We start from the raw sequence: 26,029 nt of genomic DNA, 5'->3' as shown, positions 1-26,029 counted from the left end.
GCCCCTCGTCGCCTTTTCCTGCCGGCCGGAAGTTAAAGCGGACGGTGGTGCTCGCCGCGGATGTCCTCTGCCTTCAGCCAATGGCGAACTGCTTGTTGGCGTGGTCGCCCTTCAGGGGCTTTGTGGCCCCTGGGGGGCAATCGTTGCGAGAACTGTGGTGCCGAAGTCCGGCCCTGGGGAGCAAGCGAGACCTCCTGAGGCCAGTTGGTGCAGGAGGAAGGGCGCCCCCGGGGCGGGGCCGGGCTGGGGGTAGTCTGGCCATGGGGCCTCCGTCTCTTTGGCAGTCAGCGTGTGTAGTAAATGGACTCTGCGGGGGCCGGCCCTTTTCCACTGCGGGGCGGCTACCGCGAGGAACCAAGGGTCCGAGTGGCCCACGCGCAGCGGGGGTAAGTAAGCCTGGGGCCGGGCCCAGGCTCAGGTGCTCCGAGGGATCTGCTAAGCTTCCCTGTTCCCTCCTCCATTTTCCCCCTCCCTCTCTTTTCTGCAAGCCACGCCTGTCTAGTGCGTGGTTTGCCATTTCCTTCGCCTGCTCATTTTACAGATGAAACAGGGTTAAGTGACTTGCCCAGGGTCACACAGCTAGTAAGTGTTAGAGGTCAGATTTAACCGGAAGATGAGTCTTTCTGACTCCGGGCGTGGCGTTCTACCCATTGGGCTACTTTTACCCCTACTCAGATCGTGAATCCCAGAGGGGAGGCCGTTCACCTCATAATTTATCATTATTATCATTACAAACAGTCACCTCCATGAGCAAAAAAATTTAAAATTCTCAGCTTGGAGTTCAAAGCCCTTCATAATGCGTCCATCCTCCAAAATTCCGACAGCTCCGTACTCTCCCCTCGGTCCAGTGACACGGCTCCTGGCTGGACCTCGAACAAGATGTCCCATCTCCTGAGTGGGCATTTTCTGTGACTGCCCCCCATGCCTGGAATTCTCTGGCTCCTCATCGCTTCCGACTTCCCTTGCTTTCTTCAAGCCCCACCTTCAGCAAACCTTTCCTGATCCCCAGCCCTACTTAATTCTAGTGTCTTCTCTCTCCAATTTATCTTGTTTGTACATAGTTGTGTCCCCTGCTCGACTGAGCTCCTGAGAACAGGGACTGGCTTTTGCCTTTCATTTTATCCCCAGCTCTTAGGAATGTATCTGGCTTAATAAATGTTTTTTGACTGACTTAATAACGTGCTACTTGTTTATGGTACTTAAGATTTACAAAGTTTCTTCCTGTAATCCTATGGAGTAACATCTGTAAGTACTTAAGACTTTTTTTTTTTCCTGTTGGTTAGGGCCTGTGATTTCATTGGTGTAGGAAATTCCTTCTTTCAGGGCAGATCCGCTGCTGTTCTGGGAGGTTAAGTGGCTTGCTTAGTGTCACACAGCCTATATGTATCAGACTTAGTACTCTTAGGACCCACCTCTTCCTAACTCCAAGGTTGACTTTCTATTCACTATTCCATGCTTCCTCTAATCTTAGGCTAATAATAGGGTTTGGTTTGGTTTGGTTTTCTAAACCACACACCTCTCATTCTTATAATCCCTTGTATTCAGAAAGTATAGTACTTGTTACCTATGATAACCTTTTCTGGTAGGTAGTGCTGTCACCATTTTATAGATGAAGGAAAAGACCCAGAGGTTAAGGAACTTCTACATAGGATGTGAAAAGCTGGTTGACTTTGAGCAGGCCACTTAAATGAACTACTCTCTGTGTCTTTATTTGCTGTTCCTTAAAAGTGAGGGGCTTAAACTTAATGATTGCTAAGGTCCTTTCGAGTTCTAACATCCTCTAAACTATAAGACAGCTGAAGTCATACCCAAGCAAATTAGATGCCACTACCTTTGCACAGATTTGATTCAAACCTGTGTCTTCTGACCTCATGTGTGTTTCTCTTTCCATATATAACATTTTCATGGAGCCAGTCTCTTTTGTAGGAGAATTAAATATCTTCTAGGCTGAAACAAATGTTTCATTTTCCTAGGAGGAAATCATAGCCTTTATCTGGGAAGAGGGATTCAAGACTCATAGTTTTTCCTACAATTTATACTACTTCTAATCCTAAGGATTTTATTTTAAAATTTCAGGTAACCTTAGCAAATACACATGGGCAAGACCTATTTCTTGAATGAGAAATCAGTATGATCACAAATAGTAGTACTGAGAGTCAAGTGGAGTTGCCTTATATAATTTTTACTATGCTTAACATTGTCAGTTTATTTTTTTTTTCACTTGTATCAGGGTACAAGATGTGATTTTATTTTTTCAACATCAAAGAGTAAATGGAAACTTGTGTAAGTTCAAATACATTGTATCAAATAGCTGGGTTGGTTATTGGGACTTAGGTATATTTGTAAGTATAGATTTTATTCCACTTCTATTCACTCTAGTTTTATTATAGTAAAATTGGTAGGATTACATAATTGCATCCTGTTATTATTTTTACTGTTGAAATTTCTGTCCTAGTAGCCTGTTTCCTGGAAGTCCTTGGCATTCACATTTGCTATTGGTGGAGCTTTATTGGCTGGAATGAAGTACTTGAAGAAAGAAAAGGCAGAGAGTATGTACATATCCCCGATGGCCTTTGAACAGAGCGTTTTATAATTATGTGCTAGCAGGGATGTTTAGAACTTGTTCCTTGGAGATTCATATTTCAGTGTTTTAGATTTGTTTTAGCACCTTGTAACATTTTAAGATGTTGCCTAAATCTGTGCAGGGACTCATTCCAGGCTATTATAACTTTGTTAGTTTTTTAATCTGAAAATGAGAATGTTACTTCAAGTCCTTGGTTACTCAACACTCCTTACAGTTTGTGCCAAACCTCTTTTCCCTTCATGTCATTATACCAATCACTGCCCTGTCCTCAGAGAGCATACTTTGCCATGATAATTTGGCATGAAAATCAAACCTATCCATTGTGAGCATCTTCTCGCCAATTCCACACATTGAAATCATCCTTCATTTTCTCCTCCTTTGCTTTACCCTTTTTGCCAGGGTCAACCCCTTTGTTCATGCTTTTGTTCCCATCCCCTCCTTTTCACTCTGAGAGTTCATTCTATCATCCCCAGTCTCTTTATAGTCTTCTATATTTCTATATATGCTAGTTCCTTCTTTGTTCATGAAAAAACCTTGCCCTATCCCTAACCAACCATCACTTGGTCCTGCCATTCCTTGTCATCTTATATTTCTTATCCTTTTCCTTGCCACACTTCTAGAAAAGACATCTATACTTATTGATTTCTCTTTCTCACTTCCCACACTCATTTCATCCCTCTAGCTAGCTTCTTATTCCACCATTCATCTGAAACCGAAATTTCCAGGTTACCAGCGATATCTTAATTGCGAACTTCACACATCTTTTTCTCAACTCTTGACTTCTTCAATGTTTTCTACTGTTTACTATCCTCTTCTGGATTCTTTCTCTTAACTGGGTTTTTGTGATATTTCTTTCTCCTGATTTTCATACCTATCTGATTGTTCCATTAGACTGTCTTGAGTATACACTGGGGCTCTGTCAGGGGCAGCCTTCTCTCCTCGGTGATATCTTTGGTTCTCTTGGTGTCAAGTTTCATTTCTTTGCTGATGACTAAAATCCCTGTGCCTGGCCCTCGGTTCTCTTCACTTCATAGGCACCTCAAATTTAGCGTGTCCATAATAGAACTAAATTTCCTTCTTCCTAAACTGAAGCTTATTCCTCACTTCCCTATTTCTGCTAAGGGTACCACCATCCTTCTGAACTCAGGTTTATTCCCTTGGAATCATCTGCACCTCTCCATTCTTTCCTATTTTTATTTATTTTTTTTAGTGTTGAATTCCATATTTTATTAATATTTTTTAGTTTTCAGCATTGATTTCCACAAGATTTTGAATTACAAATTTTCTCCCCATTTCTACTCTCCCCCCCACTCCAAGATGGCATATATTCTGATTGCCCTGTTCCCCAGTCACCCCACAACCCAACCCCCCATCCTCTTTCCTCTTACTTTCCTGTAGGACAAGATAGATTTTTATGCCTCATTGCTTGTATATCTTATTTCCCAGTTGCATACAAAAACAGCTTTTTTTTTTTTTGAGCATCTGCTTTTAAAACTTTGAGTTCCAAATTCTCTCCCCTCTTCCTTTCCCATCCACTCTCCCTAGGAAGTGAAGCAGTTCAACATAGGCCACACATATCATTATGCAAAACACTTCCATAACAGTCATGCTGTGAAAGACTAACTATATTTCCCTCTATTCTATCCTGTCCCCCTTTATTCAATTTTCTCCCTTGACCCTGTCCCTTTTCAAAAGTGTTTGCTTTTGATTACCTCCTCCCTTCCGCCCTCCCTTCTATCATCTCCCTTTTTTTATCCCCTCCTCCCTATTTTCCTGTGGGGTAAGATACCCAATTGAGTGTGTATGTTATTCCCTCCTCAAGTCAAATCCAATGAGAGTAAGATTCACCCATTCCCCCTCACCTGCCCGCTCTGCCCTTCCAACAGAACTGCTTTTTCTTGCCACTTTTATGTGAGATAATTTACCCCATTCTATCTCTCCCTTTCTCCCTCTCTCAACACGTTCCTCTCCCAACCCTTAATTTAATTTTTTTTTATATCATCCCTTCATATTCAGCTCACCTCTGTCTCTCTCTATATATGTATATTCCTTTCAACTACCCTCATGCTGAGAAGGGTCTCATGAATTACACACATCATCTTTCCATGTAGGGAATGTAAACAAAACAGTTCAACTTTAGTAAGTCCGTTATAATTTCTCTTTCCTGTTTACCTTTTCATGCTTCTCTTGATTTTTGTGTTTGAAAGTCAGATTTTCTATTTAGCTCTGGTCTTTTCACTGAGAAAGCTTGAAAGTCCTCTATTTTATTGAAAGTCCATATTTTGCCTTGGAGCATTATACTCAGTTTTGCTGTGTAGGTGATTCTTGGTTTTAAGCCTAGCTCCTTTGACCTCCAGAATATCATATTCCAAGCCCTTTGATCCCTTGATGTAGAAGGTGGTAGATCTTGTGTTATCCTGATTGTGTTACCACAATACTCAAATTGTTTCTTTCTGGCTGCTTTGCAGTATTTTCTCCTTGACCTGGGAACTCTGGAATTTGGCGACAATATTCCTTGGAGATTTCTTTTTGGGATCTTTTTCAGGAGGTGATCAGTGGATTCTTTCAATTTCTATTTTACCCTCTGGTTCTAGAATATCAGGGCAGTTTTCCTTGATAATTTCTTGAAAGATGATATCTAGGCTCTTTTTTTGATCATGGCTTTCAGGTAGTCCAATAATTTTAAGTTATCTCTCCTGGTTCTATTTTCCAGGTCAGTAGTTTTTCCAATGAGATATTTCACATTGTCTTCCATTTTTTTCATTCCTTTGGTTCTGTTTTATAATTGCTTGATTTCTCATAAAGTCACTAGCTTCCACTTGCTCCAGTCTAGTGGTATTTTCTAAAGTGGTCTTTTGGACCTCCTTTTCCATTTGGCTAATTCTGCCTTTCAAGGCATTCTTCTCCTCATTGGCTTCTTGGAGCTCTTTTGCCATTTGGCTTAGTCTATTTTTTAAGGTGTTACTTTCTTCAATATTTTTTTGGGTCTCCTTTAGCAAGTCATTGACTTGGTTTTCATGATTTTTTTGCATCACTCTCATTTCTCTTCCCAGTTTTTCCTCTACTTCTCTAACTTGCTTTTCCAAATCCTTTTTGAGCTCTTCCATGGCCTGAGACCAATTCATATTTTTCTTGGAGGCTTTTGATGTAGGCTCTTTGACTTCATTGACTTCTTACTGGCTGTATGTTTTGATCTTCTTTTCACCAAAAAAAAGATTCTAAAGTCTGAGTCTCAGTCCGTTTTTTTTTTTTTTTTTTTTTTTTTTTTGCTGCCTGTTCATGTTCCCAGCCAACTACTTGACCCTTGGGCTTTTTGTCAGGGTGTGACTGCTTGTAGAGAGTACTTTGTCCCAAGCTTTAGGGGCTGCACTGCTGTTTTCAGAGCTATTTCTACCCTGCCATCACTGCAATCTCTGTCACAGCAGTGTTCCTCCTCCCCCAAGAACCACCAACCAGGACCTCTACCCAGATCCAAGTGGGGCAAAGCAATCTCTGCACTCCAGCTCTGATCCTTTGTTTAATTCCTCCCATCAGGTGGGCCTGGGGCCTGAAGCAACTGCAGTTGGAGCTCTGGAAGCAGCCTCAGAGCTGCACCACCTCCACCACCCCAGGGGCTAGGGCCGACCCCTCACTCCTCTCACTCTGATCCAGCAGTTTTTCTACCAACCTGCTCTGTTGTCTTTGGCATTTGTGGGTTGAGAAGTCTGGTAACTGCCACAGCTCAATGATTCAGGGCTCTCCTGTTCCACCTGGCTCCCCGTCTGGTCTGTCCTGGCGCAGCCCACGCTGGGCTGCGCTCCACTCCAGCACTATGTGATAGACCCTTCCCAGTGACTATCCAGGCTGTCCTGGGCTGGAGCCCTGCTTCCCTCTGCTATTTTGTGGGTTCTGGATCTCTAAAATTTGTTCAAAGCCATTTTTTATAGGTGTTTGGAGGGACCTGGGGGAGCGCTTAAGGGAGTCCCTGCTTTCCGGCTGTCATCTTGGCTCTGCCCCTTCTTCATTCTTTCATATCCAATTGATTGACAGACTTTGTCAATTCTATCTCTCCAATATCTCTTACATCCATTCCTTTCTCCAGTTTTGCAGCTATTACTCTGACTCAGGGTCTTATTGCTTCTCATCTAGAATATTGCAGTAGCCTCCTAATTATTCTGCCTGTCTTTAATCCTTTCGTTTTTGAATCCATCTTCCATAAAGGTGCTAAATTGATATTCCTACAGTGCAGGAATCTTCAGTTTGGTTCCTTCTTTCTTCTAAGTATAAATTTCTGTTTGGCGTTTAAAGTCCTTCACAGTCTAGGTCCAACCTGTCTTTTTAGAATGATTTCACATTTGTCCCCTTACATAATCAGTTCTCCAGCCAAACTGGCCTCCTTGTTTTTTCCCATGATAGTCTATAAACCACACCTGTGCCTTTGAAAGACAGACTGTCCCTCTTGCCTGGAAATGTTCTCCTTCCCCACCTTTTCCTCTTGGAATTCTTGGCTCCTTTTCAAGTCTAAGCTCAAGTGTTACCTCCTCTATGTGAACTTTCCTTATTAGCATGAACTCTCAAATTACTTCTTGAGGACAATAACCTATTTCATTTCGTCTTTGAGTTAATAGTGTCATAAATGCTTGTTGAATTGAATGCAATTTTTAAATCAATTAAGGTATAAGGCCTAAATTTTATACTAAGTGATTTACATTGATTTTTATTGTGTCACCTTGTTTCTTGAGTATTACATGCAGAAACCATGTCATATATTATTTCTCTTTACATTACTAACTATATTCCTTAGCTGACAAAGTGATGAACTAATATGTGTCCTAATACTTCTTGATTGTTTCATAATATTTTGTTTTAGAGTTAGAGAAGGAACGGAAGCGAACAATAGGAAAGCCTTTACTTGGAGGACCTTTCTCACTCGTGGATCACAACGGAGAACCCAAAACTGATAAGGACTACTTGGGACAGTGGATACTAATTTACTTTGGTTTCACTCACTGTCCTGATGTCTGTCCAGAGGAACTGGAAAAAATGATAGCTGTAGTGGATGAAATTGGTAAGAGATCACTCTATAGGAATAAAATACCTAGAGTTATCTAATCTATATTTTTCCATATTACATTTCTTACTGCTTCTTTGTAATATCTTATTTGGAATTTAAATTAGTCTTATAGGAAAACTGTCAGCATCAAATTAGTCTGTTGCTTTGATGAACCTAGTAAAGAAGTTCATTTTCAGCCTTGTAAAAGATGATTTGTTGTTGTTTTAGTCATTCGTTTTAGTCATGTTCAACTGTTGGTGACCCCATTTGGGGTTTTGTTGGCAGATACTGGAGTAGTTTGCCATTTCCTTCTCCAGTTCATTTTATTGATAAGGAATTCGAGGCAAACAAGGTTAGGTGACTTGCCCAGGGTCACACAGCTAAGTATCTAAGACTGGATTTGAACTCAGGTCTTCCTGACTTGTGGCCTGGCACTCTATCCACTGAGCTATCTAGCTGCTCCTAAACCAGTAGATGATTTGGGAGAGTTATTACTGGAAATGGTTAATCCTCTAATTTTGACTTAAAGTTAGCAAAACCTGTTTTTCAGGCTTCCAGTATACATAGTAATATGTATGTGATGAAGTCTAACCGTTTATCTTTTTCTCATTTTTCAAAGTCACAAGCTTGTTTAGATAGATCAGGATGGTGTTACCTTCCTTGGGTGCCATGGTTCTTATTTTGATTCTAGTTTGGTATTGAATTCGGTCTTTATTTCAGAAGGTCAATGGTTTGACTAAGATAGCTACTTCAGACTTAACTTTTACATCAGTAAAAAGTCATTTTATGTCTTTTAAAAATAGAACCAATTCCAATTTTTGTAGTATCATTTCACAATATCCAGTGCATACCAATTTCTCAAAGAAGATATTCATGAAATATAGGTATGAAACTTCCATACTTTTTACAAGCCTTTGACCTCTCTTACTTACTCTGATACCATATTTTCCAAGTTTTTGTCACCATCCTCCCTTATATCCATCTTTGCATTGATGCCACAAAGTGTTTATTTAGTTTGGAATGTCTTAACAAATTCTTTATAGAATTTATACAACAGTGCAATACAAAATAAACAAAATTCTCATGAAATGATGTTTTTGCGTTGTCTTTGAGTGCATCATGAAACCAATTCTACCTTCATTTGCTTCTCCAAAGGGAAACTATGGATCATCATTCTATTCAGTTGTAGCTTCTTTTTGTATTCCAGTTTCTTTTATAGCAAGAATTTTCTTCCCCAAATAATATGTCTACTTATTGTCTACTAGACAAGAATCTCATACTTAAGACTACATACAGCTTAGTCCATTTCTGTAGACAATCTATACAGTCTGATGCTAAAATCCTCTGTCCCTTTTTTTTTTTTTTTTGCTTCTCTGTCACTGCTATAGCAGAAAAGCAATACATGGAACTGAGAGCCATTTTGCATTTTCTTTGATTTATGGGTTGTTTTGGTCAAATACTTTATTACTAAATGGTTGGGCTTTCTTATTTCAATCCTGTGATTAGGCTGTGGTCTCATAGAAGTTAATATCCTCTCCTTAGGTGCCCCTGCCCTTACCCCCAACACATTGGGGTTATTTCTCTAGTTTTCTTGACATTGCATGAGTACCAGAGTACATGGACTACAAATTATTTTTCCTCAAACTTGCAACGTGACTGGGGTGCCTTTTGCAGTAGTTGTCCATATGACAGCTTTTATTTTGTTTTCCTTTCCAGTTCTTGATTCATAATGTATTGCGGTCCACTTATACCAGCCAGGTGCCTCTACATTGCTTTTTAGATAACCCTCACATTTAAGCCTTCAGAGACTATGGTATTCCATAACTCACAGCCGTGTAGTATCAGTAGAACAATATTACTTTTGCATTCCTTTCCAGCTAGTAAAAAAAAAAAAGTTAGCAAGATATTAAATGTATCTGGGCTGCTTGTAGTAAATACTGGTTATAAAAATGCCCCAGCAATAATTTTATCCTATTCTGGAGATGGTTCTCTTAGGCTAAGATGTTTTCTTTAGTTGAGTTTGTTTTTAGGCTAACTGAAACCAAGTTAAAATTTTAAATTTGAAGTTTGTCTTCTTGAAGACCTAAATGAAAATCCTTGATACACTTGGTATTTGTATCAAAAAATTATGAATTACTGGTAACACTTTAAGTACAGCAGGCTTACACTACTGGATGTTGAATAGACTTATTTATAAAGTGATATTCCATCACTTCCAATAGCTTGGGACAATTTGTGAACCAAATATTTTCAGTTAATAAAAACTTGCCTTTGAAAATACTAAAGGAATAAATTCCCATTTTCAAAAATTTGAAGTGCTTAATGATGCAGAAAACATAAATATTCAATCTACATTTATAGGAAATAGGACCTGAGGAAAACAATATAAAGAGGCATCATGGATAAAGGGGCAGCTTTAGAGTAAGTAATAGAAGTTTTGCTGATCTGTGTTTATTCTCTGGTGAAATCACAAGTATCAAGTAAATAAAGGATGAATGAAACAATCTCCAAAGAGAAGCGTATAATAAGTTTTTGAAAAAGAAACATGGTTGGGCACATCTAATAATGAATTGTTAGAGGAAGAAATTGTAGTTAATACTAACACAGAAAAAGTCTTAAAAAGAGGCATGGGCAGAATAAGTTCTGTTTTTCTTGGCTCTTTGATTAGTTCTTTTTTCTGTTCTTTACTTTAATTCCTCCCTCATTCTATTCTCTGGTCTTTTTCTTTAGTTGCCTATAATAAGCCACAAAAGTCGAGTGCAATGCTGTAGCCCAACTCTCCAGTTCTTTTAAATGTACCTGTATATGAACAGTTTTCATATGTAATCATCACTATTTTCAGACACTAGTGCAGAGCTTAGGGAAATGCTATTTTTTTTTTTTTTACTGAAGCAGTGCTTATTATTAATTGCTACTTAGCATAAATGAATATACCCCAAAGCTGTTATCAAAGGATAAGAAACCATATGTTTGCAAAATTTCATATGCAGTAAATAACCCTCCATGTAGTGCATGTTTATTAAATGTTTTATAAAGCAACATGGTGCAATGTAAAAAGTACTGGAGTAGAATTCAGAATACCCAAGTTGACATGCTACTTCTGAAGCTATAAGTCATTTCTTCTGGGATATGACGAGAAATAGTGTTAGCATTTTTATAATAAACTGGAATAGAGTTACTTCTCAGTTTGCTGTTTGGTGCTTTCTTTTTGTAAAAAGAAGTTGACAAGGATAAAAAGCCAAGCTAGAATGATAATTACTCTTAAGTCCTCAGTCTTTTACTTAGACTACTGATCTAATTTGTTCATTAAAATTAGCCTGATGATGAATGGTTTTGATCTCTAATAAAAACTTTTTTTCAGATAGTATTCCAACTCTGCCAAATTTAAAACCACTTTTCATCACTATTGACCCAGAGAGAGACAACAGAGAAGCCGTTGCAAGATATGTGAAAGGTAAGATACACTACTTTTATTTTTTTTTCACTATCATTAATGGCTATAATAATACTTTACGTTTGTATTATTTTTTACAGTCTTTTCAAAGTGCTTCCACATATATTCATTCAAAGCAACAACTCTTTAGTAAGAAGTAAAGGCATTTGTTACCCCTCTTTACAGAAGAGAAAAATGAGGCTGAGGTACTTAAGTTACTTATTTGAAGACATACCCAGCTAGTAAGTGGTAGAAGCAGGACTAGAAACTTGAGTTTTCTGATACCTTCTAGTGTTTTGGTTTTTGTTTTCATAGCATTGTAACAGTAGAGCTTAAATTAAGCCATGAAGAGTCTGGACAGGGAGAGAATTGGGTTCCCTTCCTACTTCCATCCTTAGTTTTCATTTTTAAAATCATGAAAATAGGCGGTGTGTGTGTGTGTGTGTGTGTGTGTGTGTGTGTGTGTGTGTGTGTGTGTAAAATACAAAATTTAAAAGCATTCTTGATTTTTAGCAAAAGCCGTTTATTGTGGGAAGGCATTTATTAAGAACTTATAATTATATGACATGCCAAGCTTTGGAGATACAGATTACAAACAAGCAAGACAATCCCTGCCCTGAAAAAGCTTACATTCTGATAAAGGAAAACAACATATATAGGGGAGTGGTCTGTATGGTAATAGCATTATAGTCATAAGATTTTGAAAACTGGCCATTTTTTAAAATTTCTTTATTTTGCAGATGAGAAGACCAAGGTTAAATGAGTTATTTAGGCTCACACTATACCCCATACAATCTTTTCTCTGTCTAATAGCACTGGAATTTTTAAAACTGCTGTTTCCAAAAATACTGTTACCCTTGGGCTCTGGGATAGGTGGATCAGATAGGTAGAGATCCCTGAAAGGAACATAGGGCTTGACCAGGTGGGTGGTCTGAGTAAAATGTCCACACATAGACTGGGAAGGTTATTTGGGAGTAGATCATCATTTTCCTGCCTTTGGCATCACCCAAATATCCAGGACAACTAGCACAACCCAATAGACTCTCTAAACCAACTGATAATGCAGCTTAACCAGAACATTTGGGGCTGAAGATGCAAGCTTGATCCTTCTACTTGGCTTACCCTAGTCAGGACCCTAAGTTAAGCTTGCCTCACACCTTGAGCCTGCCTTATCTCTTGATCTTCAGTTATCCCTTGATCACCAGATACCTACTGCCTCCATGAGCCAAACCAGGATTTTCGATAAGCAGGCATACTCTGTAGAAGTAATAGAGCAGCTCCCACAGTCTCCTGTGACCATTTAAGACAAATTCTTGAGAGGTTTCTTAGGTTTCAAGACTCCTATAAGAAAGCCTGCCTGACAAAGCTGTAGTGAGATCACTCCTGACCTTCTCGAAGAATGATAACTCCCCTGGTACCTTGACAAGGTAAAATAGTCCATAGTGCTGAGAGTAAGAATATGGGAGAATGAAAAAAGGAGACTGTTCTGGGACCTAGACACCATCCAAAGAATACAGGCTGGGCTTGGGACTGATTGTAATAAGGAGAACCTGCATTAGTCCTTGGTAAGCTAGAGCTTAGTTCTGTTAGCTAGTGAACCTTGCTTCATTTTCTGTCATCCCCTACTTTACATGAGGAACTGAATTTAGGCCTTGGCCCAGAGATGAACTGTTCATCTGACCTTTTTACAAATCAAAGGTAAATTAACTCAGAAGGAAAGAACCATTGTCAGCCATTCTCTCTGTCGACCTTTATCTTTTCTCTGCAACTCTGCCCACATTTTGAACAGTATGTATTTGTTGTTTGTGTGTGTGATTTCTTATATATCAAAAAAAAATTTACCTAAAGAATGCACTCAACCTTCTGGTATGGGTAATGGTGGCTTGGGGAAAAGAGAAAGAATCTGAGAACAGCTCAATTAAGAAATCCCCCTTTGGAGGAGGCAAGTGTTAAACTCTAGTTTTCCTCAAGTAGGTGAGCATGTTACCCCTCTCTTCCCCAAACCTTCCCCTCTACGTAAACTCCAGTGTCTCCCTGTTACCTTCATATAAATATAATATGAAGTCCTTTGTTTGGCATTTAAAGTTCTTTACAACCTGTCTTCCTCTTGCCTTTTCAGTTTTCTTAGGTTCTGCCATCCTTCTATACGCTGTGATTCTGCCCTATTGTTGCTTTTGCTTTATCTTGCATACAACATTTTTGCACTGGCTGCCCCCCTCCCCATGCCTGCAATACTCTTCATTTCAACCTCTGACTCTTAGAATCCTTGCATTGAACTCAGCTCAATTACTAGATCCTCCAGAAGGTCTTTTCTAGTCCCTCCTGTTGGTGATGCCATTTTCTCTATTTATATTGTATGTATCTTAGAAATTTTTTTGTATGTTCTCTCTCTCTGTACTTATTTTATAAATTCTGATTTATCAATGTTGTCTTCCCCATTGGAGTTTAAGCTCCCTGAGGATGTGGATTGTTTGGGGGTTTTTTATATTCTAGCACTTAGCATAGTGTCAGGAACATAGTAAGCACTTAGTAGATCTGATTGACTGATTGATTGAATGTTTTTTTCTAATAAACTTTACAATTACATTAGAAAACAAAGTGATGATGTGGCTATTTTATTTATGAAAGCAAATTGAAGCAAATGCTTCATGAGGGCCTTGGGAGCTGAGTCATCTTCAATTCAATCCAAATCATGGCTTTTGGGTTTTATGATGTGTTATTTAGGACAGCTGCAACCATCACCAAAAATAAGATATTTTAATTGTTTAGCCAAAGCACCTAGCTTACATATTGAAACTTTTTATTTAGCAAATAAATATAGCTTTAATGTATTTACATGTATGTTTTTGAATATTAAATTTCGCAGTTATTTGAAATTAAAAGTTTCTTTAGTAGCAAAAATTAATCTTATTTCAGCAATCAGTAAGAAACTAAAAAATATGGATATGTAGCTAATAGTCTCCATCATCCTCTTCCTAAGGAGAATGAATGAAAAAGAAAAACAAGCTGCTTTTTTGATCCCAAAACAGCTACTCAATTTAAAATGAATTAAAGTCCAAAAGAAGAAAATACATTTTCTGTGCCTGTGGAAAGCACTTTTGATAGCAAAAGTCTTAACGTATGATGAATCTAGGTGAATGTCTTCCACATTTCACCGATTTGACTTTCTTTAAAACTTCATCAAGACAGATTCTTGAATGGTTTAGTCTTAGCCAAGAAATTTATTATAGTTGATGTTGTGGAAAGATGGCCCAGCCCTAGCCAACTCTTTATTAATAGTTAGGGATTGACACTGGTACTAAACAAGAAAATTACCTGAAAATAGTGCATAACTTGCTATGAACTGCTTAGGACATTTTCTTTAAAAGGTTGCACAATATTATTATCGTCACTGTGTACTTATAAAGTATCCCTATTCTTTGATCATTTTTTTAACTGTCTACTAAATGAAGCCTTTACTTAGGTATTTATTTAAAAGTTTTTATTAAGCACCAAAAGTGACTTAATTGAAAAGAAATGATTGGAAGATCTGAATTTGACCCCTAACCCTTGAGCAAGTTACATAACCTGGCTGGACCTCAGTTTCCTCACTGGTAAAATGAAGGGGTTGGATTAGATAATTTCTGATGTCCCTTCTAGTTTAACATTCTGTAAGTCTTTAAATAAATGTGCCCTGGCTTGGTAGTTAGTGGCAGTTACCATTAAAGAGTTTCATCTGTATTAGACTAATTCTCATGACCTTACCAGATGAAATTCTTAGCACCTTAGCAGCTTAGAAATGGTTAACACTGAAAATTAAACTGACTTCTCAAATAGAGAATGTTGTTTTGCATGTATTAACGTCAATACCATTCTCATTTGTTGGTTTCCTTTTTAGAATTTTCTCCCAAGCTAGTTGGCTTGACAGGTGGTCCAGAAGAGATTGATCAAGTTGCCAGAGCATACAGAGTTTATTACAGCCCAGGACCCAAGGATGAAGATGAGGACTATATAGTAAGTAAATACCTTGTTCCAGACTTAATTTCTTATATTCCCATAATAACCTCTGGAGAATTTCATGGGATTCAGGGATGAGGAAAAAAAGAAATAAGAGAAAGAGAATTGTACCAGCTACACACATTTCTTTAAGGAAGTGTCTTTGTTTTGAGATCAGAATGGATTCAGGATAAATGACCAAACTTCAGGCTTGTAATTGGGCTTGCACTTAGTCTTCAGACCATTTCATAAGGAAGAAGAAGTTATCATTTGTGGACAAATTAAATTTTCATTGTTTATATTACTGGCTTTCCCCACTTATAGCATTATATCTTTGGGAAAATATGCTCTTGAATTGAGATTGCTGCTTTAATTTTGGAATAGAACTCATTTGTAAGTTGGGGTTCACCCATAGAAAGACCTTGAATCCATGTGAAGGTCTCTAGCCTTAACAGTGCCAATGGGACACAGAATAATCTACTCTCAGCCTTGCCCACCCATTTTCCATAGGCCTTCAAGTGGTCCAGCTCCAGACTTCTTACAAGCTTCTCCAGCTACCTGCCCCACCATTCCCAGAAGCCCTAAGGGTGATATTGTCTTTGGAAATTAGTGGATAAGTGTCAATGGTAGGAGACAAGGAAAAGACAAAATGGTATGGGAAAAGCAGACTATCTGAATCAGAACATCTTGGTTCAGACTTTATACCTCTACTAATTACCTGTGTGATTTCTCTCCCTTTCTGTGGGCCTCAATTTCCTTATCTGTAAAATGAGGGAGTTGCACTACCTGGCCTCCAAGGGTCCTCTTAGCATTGAACTCCAGCAAATGTTTATTCTAATGTTATTGAGTAAATTGCCCAGTAGAGGGAGTCATAATTCAGGTCCTCAGGCTGTTGTTAGATCAAGTAGTTCCTTGAGAAGGCATAGCCTTTTCCATTATAGCAAAGGTGGTAAACCTTGAGGTCCATAAAGGGAAAAATTATAGGATAGTCTTTTTTTAGAGTTAGGATGGCCCTCAGGAGCCCTCTAATCTGCCCCTCATTTTACAGATGAGGAAACTAAGGCCTAGTTAAGTGACTTAACGTCCCTCCAGTAGTAAGTGGAGGTAGGCTTTGATGCAGATCTCTTCCTCTTCTTTCTACTACTCCTTAATGTAATCAAAAAACATTTTTCTTTTACACTCTTAATATCTTTAATCCTCAATCCCTCTATTTCTTTAGAGCCCAGTGCCCCCTAAGCCTTGCATTTTATAAAGGGTCTTTCTTCAATTTCCATAGTTATCTAGTTTTAAGCTGATTTGGGCCTCTTCTCCCAAGAATGTTAATATCACTTAAGTATTGTTCTGATTACCCATTTTTAAAGAATTTGCCCTAAGGTGTAATGTGTAGTAGGCTTAAATCTCTGCAAATGCTAGCATTTTAACTCTAATGTATCTCTAGTTGGTAGAATATTGAGGATTTTTTACTATTCTCCTTCATCAGGAAGTAACATGGAATCATTACAGCCACATATTACCTACACCTTCCTCTCTGCTCCTTAACAGTCAATTCTGTATTCCATTGAGTGTTTCATCTTTGTTTCACCTAAATAGTCATCTCTTGGGGAAGGTACGGTATATGTGAACTTAGCAAATTTCTACAATAACTAAGGGGAGAAGCTGAGGGACAAAAGGCAAGATTAAGGTAGTTTTCCAAATTGGGGCTAAACCCTTTCTTCCATTTTAAAATGAGATATTTTAAAATACAGCTTCCACCTAAGTATATAAAGTTCAGATCAGTTAGTGAAAATAAGATTAACACAGCAAATTTGTTCCTTTTGGTAGGGAGTAGAACAAAGGAAAAGTACAGTTTTTGGGCCGCAGGTGTGGGCAACTAGAGATGAGTCATTTACTTTTCCTCACCTCCATGTAGATTTGTGCATGGCCATACTGCAGAGGAAGGAGCTGGACACACCACTGGAGGAAGGTGACAGGCACTTAAGGCAGTGATTCCTCCTTATGATCATCAACTATCCACGCTGGTCCTAGGTATCTAGCTTGCCTTGCACAGAGGATTAAAGATTCAGAGATATTTTTCTTTTTTTGCCCTTTGCCTTTTGGGAAGTAGTGTGGTACAGTGGAAGAAAGAGTGGATTTTCACTCAGAAGATCTGGGTTCATGTTGAGATGAATGGAAAGCCTGAGAGACAGTTGCTGGGTAATAATTTATTAATTAGGCTAGCTGATAATAAATTGATGCTTAGTGGTGTATGTCTATAATTAAAGACAAAACCATGGAGATCCTTAAATATTTTTTGAAAAGGAGGTACCCTGACTTGTGAAAATCCACTCTGATTGGTGAACAATTAATGCAGGGGTAGACATAGTAATGAAGAGGCGGGCTTAAAGCCTTCAGCTCCTCCTGCCAAGAAGTGACTTGATCATGATACTCAGCTGCCTACAGCAGTTTGGACAGAGAAATCCATCTCTACCCAGACCACTCAGGTTGGTTTTCTCCTCCATGAGATTGGTTCCCCCAGGCTCCATTGGAGGGGTACAACATGACATGGGTTTATTTCCTAAGGGCAAGAATTCACCTAGATTAGATTCTGTTTGTAAAGTCTTCTACCTGGGTGGGGTCCTGCCTAAGGTCGAAGAGCATGTACCCAAAGGATATAAACAATCTCACCTATAGGCAGTACCCTTCAGAGACTGACTGGCCTGCAGGAGCCAGTCCCTGAATGAGGAAATAGAAAGGAAAAACCTCAATCCTAATTTAATAATTGGTTATTAATGTAATAGAACGATAATCACTTCTCTCAGAATGTAGGCTCTAAACTAACACGTCCTGTGTGATCGTGGGCAAGTTGCTTAAACTCTCTAAGCCTCCATTTCCTCAACTTTAAAATGAAGCCATGTGAACAAAATGACCTTGAAGGACCCTTTCATTTCAGAATATATGACCCTGTGATCTTGTGTGGCAGTGAATAGAGCACAACAAAGATTATTTTATACATTATTTTTATTGTATATTTAAGCTTTGTGTAGTTTGAAATTGTAATCCATTTTATTAAATTAAAATACAAGCCAAAGAACTATTTGATTGTTTTGTAAATTAATGTGAAGACATGACAATTTTTTTACTTAGAAAAAATGTCATTATGTAACATTTAGAAACCACTGTTTTGTTTTTTATGTTGTTGAATGATGTTAGTACAAAAGGGAGGAAAATTCAAATTAACCACAAGAAAAGCAATTTTATTTAATCCTTTAACAGCTCATCATTGATTAAGAGATAAAAATCAAGCTTATGTTAAGACAGAGTTTTCCAAACTAAGGAACACATCCAGGACAAGAGTAGAGGACTTGCTATAAAACAGGAGCCAGAGTTTTTGAGATTGGATAGAGGATCAGTCTTACAGCCTTGACTAACGAGGTTCAAGTCCCACCCCTGACATTTTCTGACTATGTGAGTGATGAAGTCATTTAACCTTTTCAGTGTTTTTTTGCGGAGAAGGTGCTAGCCTTCATTGGTAGAAGGAGTTTTCTCACTTGAAAATTTTCCTGAACTGATGGAATCCCAGATCCAGCTCCTATATTTAGCCTTCAAGCTATCAAACCTCAAGTTTTTTTTTTTTAATTTTTATCTTTAATTAGCTCTAAGGCATATTCTTGCTCACCATATTTTATTGATCACTTTAAAGCATCTTGCTTACCATATTTTATTCAGCACATTAAAACATTATGTCTCAAATACAGAGCTTTAGAGATATTTTAAACTTACATTTCATCCAGAAAACTGTAATAGAAATGTTGCTTTTGCTTGGGCTTTCTTTGTAGTACATAATATAAAATACCTTAGTTCTTTCAAAGCTGATGAAATTTACCAGTCATTGGAATGTAATCCCATGTTTCCCTTTAGATGAAATCTTTCCAGCATAATAGAGTAAAATCATAGCTTCTTTGTGATGAGTGTTGTTATCCAACATTGCAAAGGAGTATTAGGAGAATTTTATGTATGAGTCAACAAACGTTAAGCATCTATTGTACATCAGTGTTGGATCAAAGACAAAAATGGAAAGAGTTTGTGCTGCTTACTCCCTACTGAGGAAGAAAACTATAAGTATACAGATCAGTAAGTACTTTGCACCTATTTTGTAATTTCAGGGTACAAAAGCACTAACAAGTAGGGGGACCAAAAAAGGCTTCAAGTAGTAGGTAATACTTAAACTACTCTGAATAGGGTTAGATATTCTAAGAGGTGATGGTGAAAAGGGAAAGCATTCCAATAAAAAAGGCATGGAGGTGAGAGGTGGAATGTTGTGAATCAGGAGTGAATAGGTGTGTTGGTAAGCAAAATGGGCTCTTGGCACTTGGTTCACCCAGGTGCCCTTGAAGAGTTTGGCTTTTGTTTCATTTGAGTAATTCAGTGTATTTCATTGAGTCTTACTAGGTGCTAAGCCCCAGGCCCAAACCCCTGTTAGGTGCTAAGCCTATGTGGGTGTGAAGCTCCCAGGGTACCAAGGGGTGGTGCTAACTCAAGAGCCAATCATAGCAGCCTAAGTTCTGGTCATTCAGATGATGTTTGATGACGTCTGAAGCCCTGTAAGAAGAGAGGACAGAAACATTTGCGCAGGGCTCTCACGTGTGCTGATGTGGAGACTCTAGGCAGCTGTAGCTAAGGGCCCTCCAGCTTGTAACCCGGACGCTGGGACTTTGTTAAACTCTGGTAACTATGTATTGGGATTTGAATTGGACAAGGTCTGTCTGTTGATGTTTGTAATTTGTTTGTATTTGTTCTGAAGTTCAGAGTGCTGGCTTTTTCCCCTGAACTAAGTGAATGATATTTGTATGCTGAATTAAAGTAAGCTTGTCAGCCCCTTAACGTAGCTTTCCTTAGTTAAGCAGATCAAAAGAACCTGTGATTTTGCAGCGTGCTGGTAGCGTTCTTGTTGTTGGGCTTGGGTTGGTCTTACACCCCCCACAACAGCTGCTAGCCGGATTGTTGAAACAATAGGCCAGTTTGGTTGGAATGTAGCATGATCCATGAGGGGAAGTTCATGTTGACTGAATTGAATTGGTAGAAATCCCTGATTAGGTCTGAATCCACAACGAATATTAAACCTGAACAGTATCAGTTTGCATTGTAATAATGTACATCAGTCTTGTAATTAATTATCCAGGCTTAGAGGGTAAGTCAGTTTTTACCAGGTACATATATTAACTGTTTGCAGGCACTTAGTTATGTACATATGTCCCAGGGAACCATGGTATGATCTGTAAAACTCTTGGACTTATTTAGTGTGTCAGTGAATGTCTTTTATTTTACACTTTAATTATAGCTTGTATTTGTATGGACCTTTATATGTAAAAGGAATATTCCTCGAAATAATTCAGGTAGGTAGCACAAGTGTTATTCTTATGTTAAAGATTTGGAAACTGAGCCTCAGAGAGAATAAGTGATTTGCTCTGCAAGTGAGTGTTAGAGCCATCCCTCAAACCCAAGTCTTCTGATTCCCAAGTCTAGGATTTTTTTCTAGTATGATGTATATCACGTTGGTGGTAACCAGTTAATCCATAATATCTTTTAAAATAGATTTAATTGTGCCAAAAGTGGGAGCTGTTGGAAGGGTAGGTGGTAAATGGATAGAAATTGTGGCAACCAATGGTAAATGGTATGTTTGCAAAGACTGCTTTATTTAGATCCCTTGTATACTAAAGACTGTTTTTGATTTGTAACACAGTGTTGTTTTGATTTTGCATTTAGTGCATAACCAGGCTAACGAAAGTCATTGAAAACCTTCAGCTTCTATTAAAAGTCTGAAGTGGCTTATATTAAAATAGAACGCATATCAATTTTACTTTGAAGGGGAAAGGAAAGGAATAAAAATATTTATATAACACCTACTATATGCCAGGGATTATGCTAAGCACTTTACAAATATTATCTCATTTGATCCTCACAACAACCCTGCAAAGTAGGGGCTATTCTCCCCATTGTATGGTTGAAGAAACTGAGGCAGAAATTCCACACCTTGGCGAGGGTCACATAGTTCTTCCTTACTCCAGGCCCAGCACGCTACCTCTTGCATCACCTAGCTTCCTAGACTCTTGTTTTGATATTGATTTTGAGACATTTGGTTCATATATATATATATATATATGTCATATAATATATACATATTATATTATATGACATATATATATATATATTCTGATTAGAGTATACATGCCAAGGGGCAGGTGAGGATTCCTTCTGAAATTTGAGCTCCCCCACTGAGTTATTTGGGGGGTGGGACAGGGCAATTGGGGTTAAGCAACTTACCCAAGGTCACACAGCTAGTACATGTGTCAAGTGTCTGAGGCTGGATTTGAACTCAGGTCCTCCTGACTCCAAGGCTGGTGGTCTACTCACTGAGTCACCTAGCTGCCCCGCACTGAGTTATTCTTAAGACAAAAAAGACCATTAGCTGTTTCAATTCCCTCAATTCTTGCTGTAAAAGAATAGACCCTTGGCACTTGACACTCTGGAGAACAATCTCTATACATATGTGTGTATGTAAGAAATAACCTTATGCAATGCATGTTTGTATTTATGGATGTGTCTCCAGTTTAGCATTAGGTGTGCATTATAGTCTTTCTTGCCAAATGACAGCCAAACATACTGTTAATCCTGAGGACTTTGGTACTATTATGTTCTTGATTGATAGATGCAGTACTTGAGGTGTTCTTTTAAAATAGGACTTTCTGGAGACATTTAATTAAGAAAATTAGTGTCTAATCTAACCTTACGTTAGAGAAGAGGAATTTTTAAATAGGACTTTCTGGAGACATTTAGCTAAGATTAGCTAGCTAATCCAACCTTAAATTAGAGAAAAGTAAACTAGGAACAGTTTTAGGAACTCTACCAGAAGGGGAAAAAGGATAATGGATTTAAGATGACTTCAGAAGAGTATCATTTATGTGCCTTTTTAGTAGTATGCAGGGAGCTTTACTTCAGATAGTGTTACTTGGTGGGTGAAGTTTATAAAGGAGAAGATAAAATAATCCCCTTCCCCCTTAAGTCTCCACATTTGAAATTCCTGGCAGCAGTACTAAATTGAGTATTTAGATTTGTAGACCAGATTGCTGATTTAGTTCTCTTCCGGGTTTATGCATAATTAAGTATTAATAGTATAGGTAGTAAACTGTCTTGATCAAACAGACAGAAATCCAATTCAAAATAAAAGTGCCTGTGCTTAATTTAAACTTAGCATGAGGAAATAACATTCTTATTGACACCATCTTACCCTTTTATTTCCTAGACTCTATAAAGATATATTAAAGTTCTGGAGGTGGATGAAATGTTTTGTTCATAAATTAGAATACAATATGCTACTTTTAAAAATTAATTTTATTTTATTAACTTGGACAAAAAAAAGAGCATTTCCATGCACAGAACAGAACACAAAAAGAGAGTTCTATATGAAATTGTGGATTTCCATTTTACAATGCTTGCTTTCTTTAAAAGTAGGTCATAAATTCCACATATTACTTTTAAAATTGTACTGATTTTCTGCATTTCCTTCTGAACTTCCTTCTCTTCTGTGCACTTTTAAAAAAAATTATGTCCCTTTTTTTTTCTTTTGCCTTGCCTCACTATTGCTTCCTTTTTCCCTTCTTCCCCCATATCATATACATGCTTTTAAATAGCATTTCCAAGTAGTTGCATTGAATAGGTAGAACCTCCTTCACACTTAGCACAAGGCAAGAAAATTTACTAAGTGAAATAGCTGGTCATTTGCTTTTAGCATGGCTGATGATCTCTGAATTAGACTTTGGAGAATCTAGGTATTTTCAGTGTAAAATCATTCAGGTTGGGAAGGAAGAATGAGGATGCACACCCAACCCACACTGCAGCATGTAGGGGTAGAAAGGATGGAGCCCCTGCTTGAAGTCAGTAATTTCATTTTAAAAAAATGCTTTTTTTAACTGAATGAAGTATCTACTCTTTGAAGATTAGAGACTGGAAGTGGGGGTGATTAAGAGGAATCAGGGAATATAATTTCTCTGAGAAATCAAGAAATATTTGATATAACAACATTTCAGTACACAGAAGAATATTTTTAGTCCTTAGGAAATTACTGTAACATAATTTGGCCCAAATTTTACATGGCACTTTTGCTCTGCAAAGTCACATTTGATAATGTAACAATACTTTTTAATAATCATTGGTAAAAGTTATGCTGTCATCTTTGTCCATAGCTGTTGCTGGCCTCACCAGTTTATATTTTCCTCTTTCTGTACAGGTGGACCATACAATAATAATGTACTTGATTGGCCCAGATGGTGAATTTCTGGATTATTTTGGCCAAAACAAGAAGAATTCAGAAATAGCTGGTACAATTGCTGCACACATGAGGGATCACAAGAAGAAACACTAAAATAATGTTACTTGTGTTGCAGTGAGATTGTCTTACTAATAAGAGGACTTTATCTCCCTTAGGAGATGGTATATATATGATTTTCAGCTCCTCTGAATCCCTATACTCTGATTACATTGGACCTTTGTCCTTGCAGACCAGGAGAAGAACAAGACGGTTTGCTGAATTCTTTGAACTGTAATGATTAAAGCAGGAAATCTCTCAAGAAGTGCTTTTCATTGTGTTACTGAAGTATGGGGAGAGATTAAAGCAGTAACTAGTGATAGCATAAAAAATCATAGACATCCCCAGAAGCCCTCTCAGTGCCCTGTATTTCATCTTGCTGACCTCCTGGCTTCACAGACAGTCTAGAACTGTGGAAAGTTATTTCCAGAGAAAAGGAGGAATCTTCACAGGGCTATTTCTCTTCTCTCTGATTTCTGGTGGTTGTTTTAAAAAAAAAATAATCATACTGGGACCATGATTGGGCAAAGGTAGTTTTTGTATTTAAAAGTAAAAATGCCACCCTTATTCCTTACTTAACCTATACCAATCAGTCTGGGGAGGGAGAGCTGATAGAAAGTTTTGAATTTTTTTTTAGGTTGGAGATAACTGTATTGCACCCTTTATGTGTTTTCTTCCTGTAAATGAAGTCTTCAGTGGAAATGATTGAAAATAAAAGTGAGGTATGACTATAAATAATGGTTTACAGTGTTGTATAGTTGCACTGAGTGTAAAATAGAGATGTTCACCTCTTTTTGCATAGTTTAGCTCAGGGTTGTTTGTTTTTTCTAAGACAATCAAGATCTTCTTGTGGATAAATGTTCGTTCCTAAATTGGCAATGTACTGCTCTAGGGATAGGAGGTTACTAGGATGAAGAGATTTGAAGATTTTGCCTCCTTTTAGTGTAACTGAATCAGTTCAGAGCCAGACACAACCTGGGTGTTGAATAAATATATTTGTCATATGAATGATTAAATTTTTTTTTATTATCTTTGGAGGGGGGAAGGCAGGACAATTGGGGTTAATTGACTTGCCCAGGGTCACACAGCTAAGTAAGTGTATCAGATGTCTGAGGCTGGATTTGAACTCTCGTCCTCCTGACTGCAGGGCCGGTTCTCTGCTCACTGTGCCACCCAGCTGCCCCGAATGATTAAATTTTAACCTGAACTTTCAGAATTTGTTAATCCTTTGCTCCCCAGACTTCACTATCAATTTTATTCGATGGGTAGTTATCACCTGAAATAAAGTTGTTCTTGTGGGATATTGATTAAATATCCTAATATAAAAAGGGCATAGGGCTAACCTGGTTGTTATCAAAATAACTCAACAGGAGTCAAGTAGTTACATCAGCTTCTTGCCATCAGGACCTCATGCAGTCATAAAACATCAAGATACCAGGCCCCTGGGGCAGCTAGGTGGCTCAGTTGAGTAGAGCACCGGCCCTGGAGTCAGGAGGACCTGAGTTCAAATCCGGCCTCAGACACTTGATACACTTACTAGCTGTGTGACCTTGGGCAAGTCACTTAACCCCAACTGCCCTGCCAAAAAACAAAAAAAAAAAAAGATACCAGGCCCCAAGTTGTTATACATCTTGAGGAGTCTTCTGACTGTATCATCCTTTAATATCTTGGGATAAGGCAAAGGATCTGATTTTGAGTTCAGTCATGCCTGAGAAACCCATTCACCATGTATTTACTAATCCATCTGCTGTATCTGACCTCCCTGAATAACTTGACTTATTCTTACATCATTATCAGACTTTCAGTAGTGGGAGCCCTAGTTAAGTGATACTGTCTGCCCTTCCTAATGCGAGCAAACTCCCATTTCCTTTCCTCATCCTTTTGACTTAGTGTTTTAGGCACCTAGGTGAACCTGCTAACAGTTAATGGTCCTCCCATTCCCATCCACCTTAGCTCCTGACATACCCTCCCTTCTCACTGTGGCCCCTTCAGCTTAGGCCTCTTCATTTCACTCTGTATCTACTGACACTTCTGGAAATGTATCTTCCCCACAGAAGGTTCTTTACCATCCTTTCCAGTGCAGAGTACACCTTTTCTCGTGTCCCCCCAGTGCCCTGGGTCAATAGGAAAAGGTAAGTAAGCTTCCTTGCTACTCACTGCCAGTTTCAGACCCTTCTCTATTTCTATAACCATAACTGAACAATTCATTTAAAATCCATTCTAATTTGATTATTGTACTCAAATCATTGTTGCAGTTATCTACCAACCTTGAGTTATTTCCCAGCATTTTTTAAAGGTGTTTAGTCTTATATGGGGATAATGGCATCTCTCTTACAGTGTTGTGAGGACCAAATGAGATAAATGTTTTAGTTGTAAGCACGGTGCCTAACACCTTAATAGATGCTGCATAAATGATTATTCTCTCTCTCTAACCTCATACTTGGAGATTTCAGCATATAAATGTTTTTCTCAAGCACCCTATCCTAATTCATTAATCAGAGTTCCTTTGGCCTTCATTTTCATTCTACCTCAGCCATATCATTGGGCTTGCCTTGATGTCATCACAGTTGTACCCAGGATCCCACCATCACTCATAATATATATCCTAATTCAGAACCATAAAATCTCTTATTCCAGCTCTCCCTCTGGTTTACTCCTAAACCA

The 26,029-nt window shown here is 38.3% G+C and overlaps 1 protein-coding gene across 2 annotated transcripts; it reads left to right on the top strand.

Moving 5' to 3' along the window:
• Positions 1-16: 16 nt before the first annotated feature.
• Positions 17-24,369, top strand: LOC118848741 (protein SCO1 homolog, mitochondrial). 2 transcript variants are annotated; one of them, XM_036757757.1, is made up of 7 exons: positions 34-386; positions 2,459-2,549; positions 7,434-7,631; positions 10,978-11,070; positions 14,927-15,042; positions 16,934-17,049; positions 23,288-23,366. In XM_036757757.1, the coding sequence occupies exons 1-6, from the start codon at positions 81-83 to the stop codon at positions 17,000-17,002; spliced, it is 873 nt and encodes a 290-aa protein (XP_036613652.1). In that variant the 5' UTR covers positions 34-80; the 3' UTR covers positions 17,003-17,049; positions 23,288-23,366. The 2 variants fall into 2 exon arrangements, with proteins under 2 accessions (XP_036613651.1, XP_036613652.1); XM_036757756.1 differs by lacking the exon at positions 16,934-17,049 and having other exon boundaries at positions 17-386; positions 23,288-24,369.
• The last annotated feature ends 1,660 nt before the right edge of the window (positions 24,370-26,029 follow it).

Source organism: Trichosurus vulpecula, chromosome 4 (genome assembly GCF_011100635.1).
Source record: "Trichosurus vulpecula isolate mTriVul1 chromosome 4, mTriVul1.pri, whole genome shotgun sequence".
Taxonomy (NCBI): domain Eukaryota; kingdom Metazoa; phylum Chordata; class Mammalia; order Diprotodontia; family Phalangeridae; genus Trichosurus; species Trichosurus vulpecula.
This window is presented reverse-complemented; position numbering and strand designations above follow the sequence as displayed.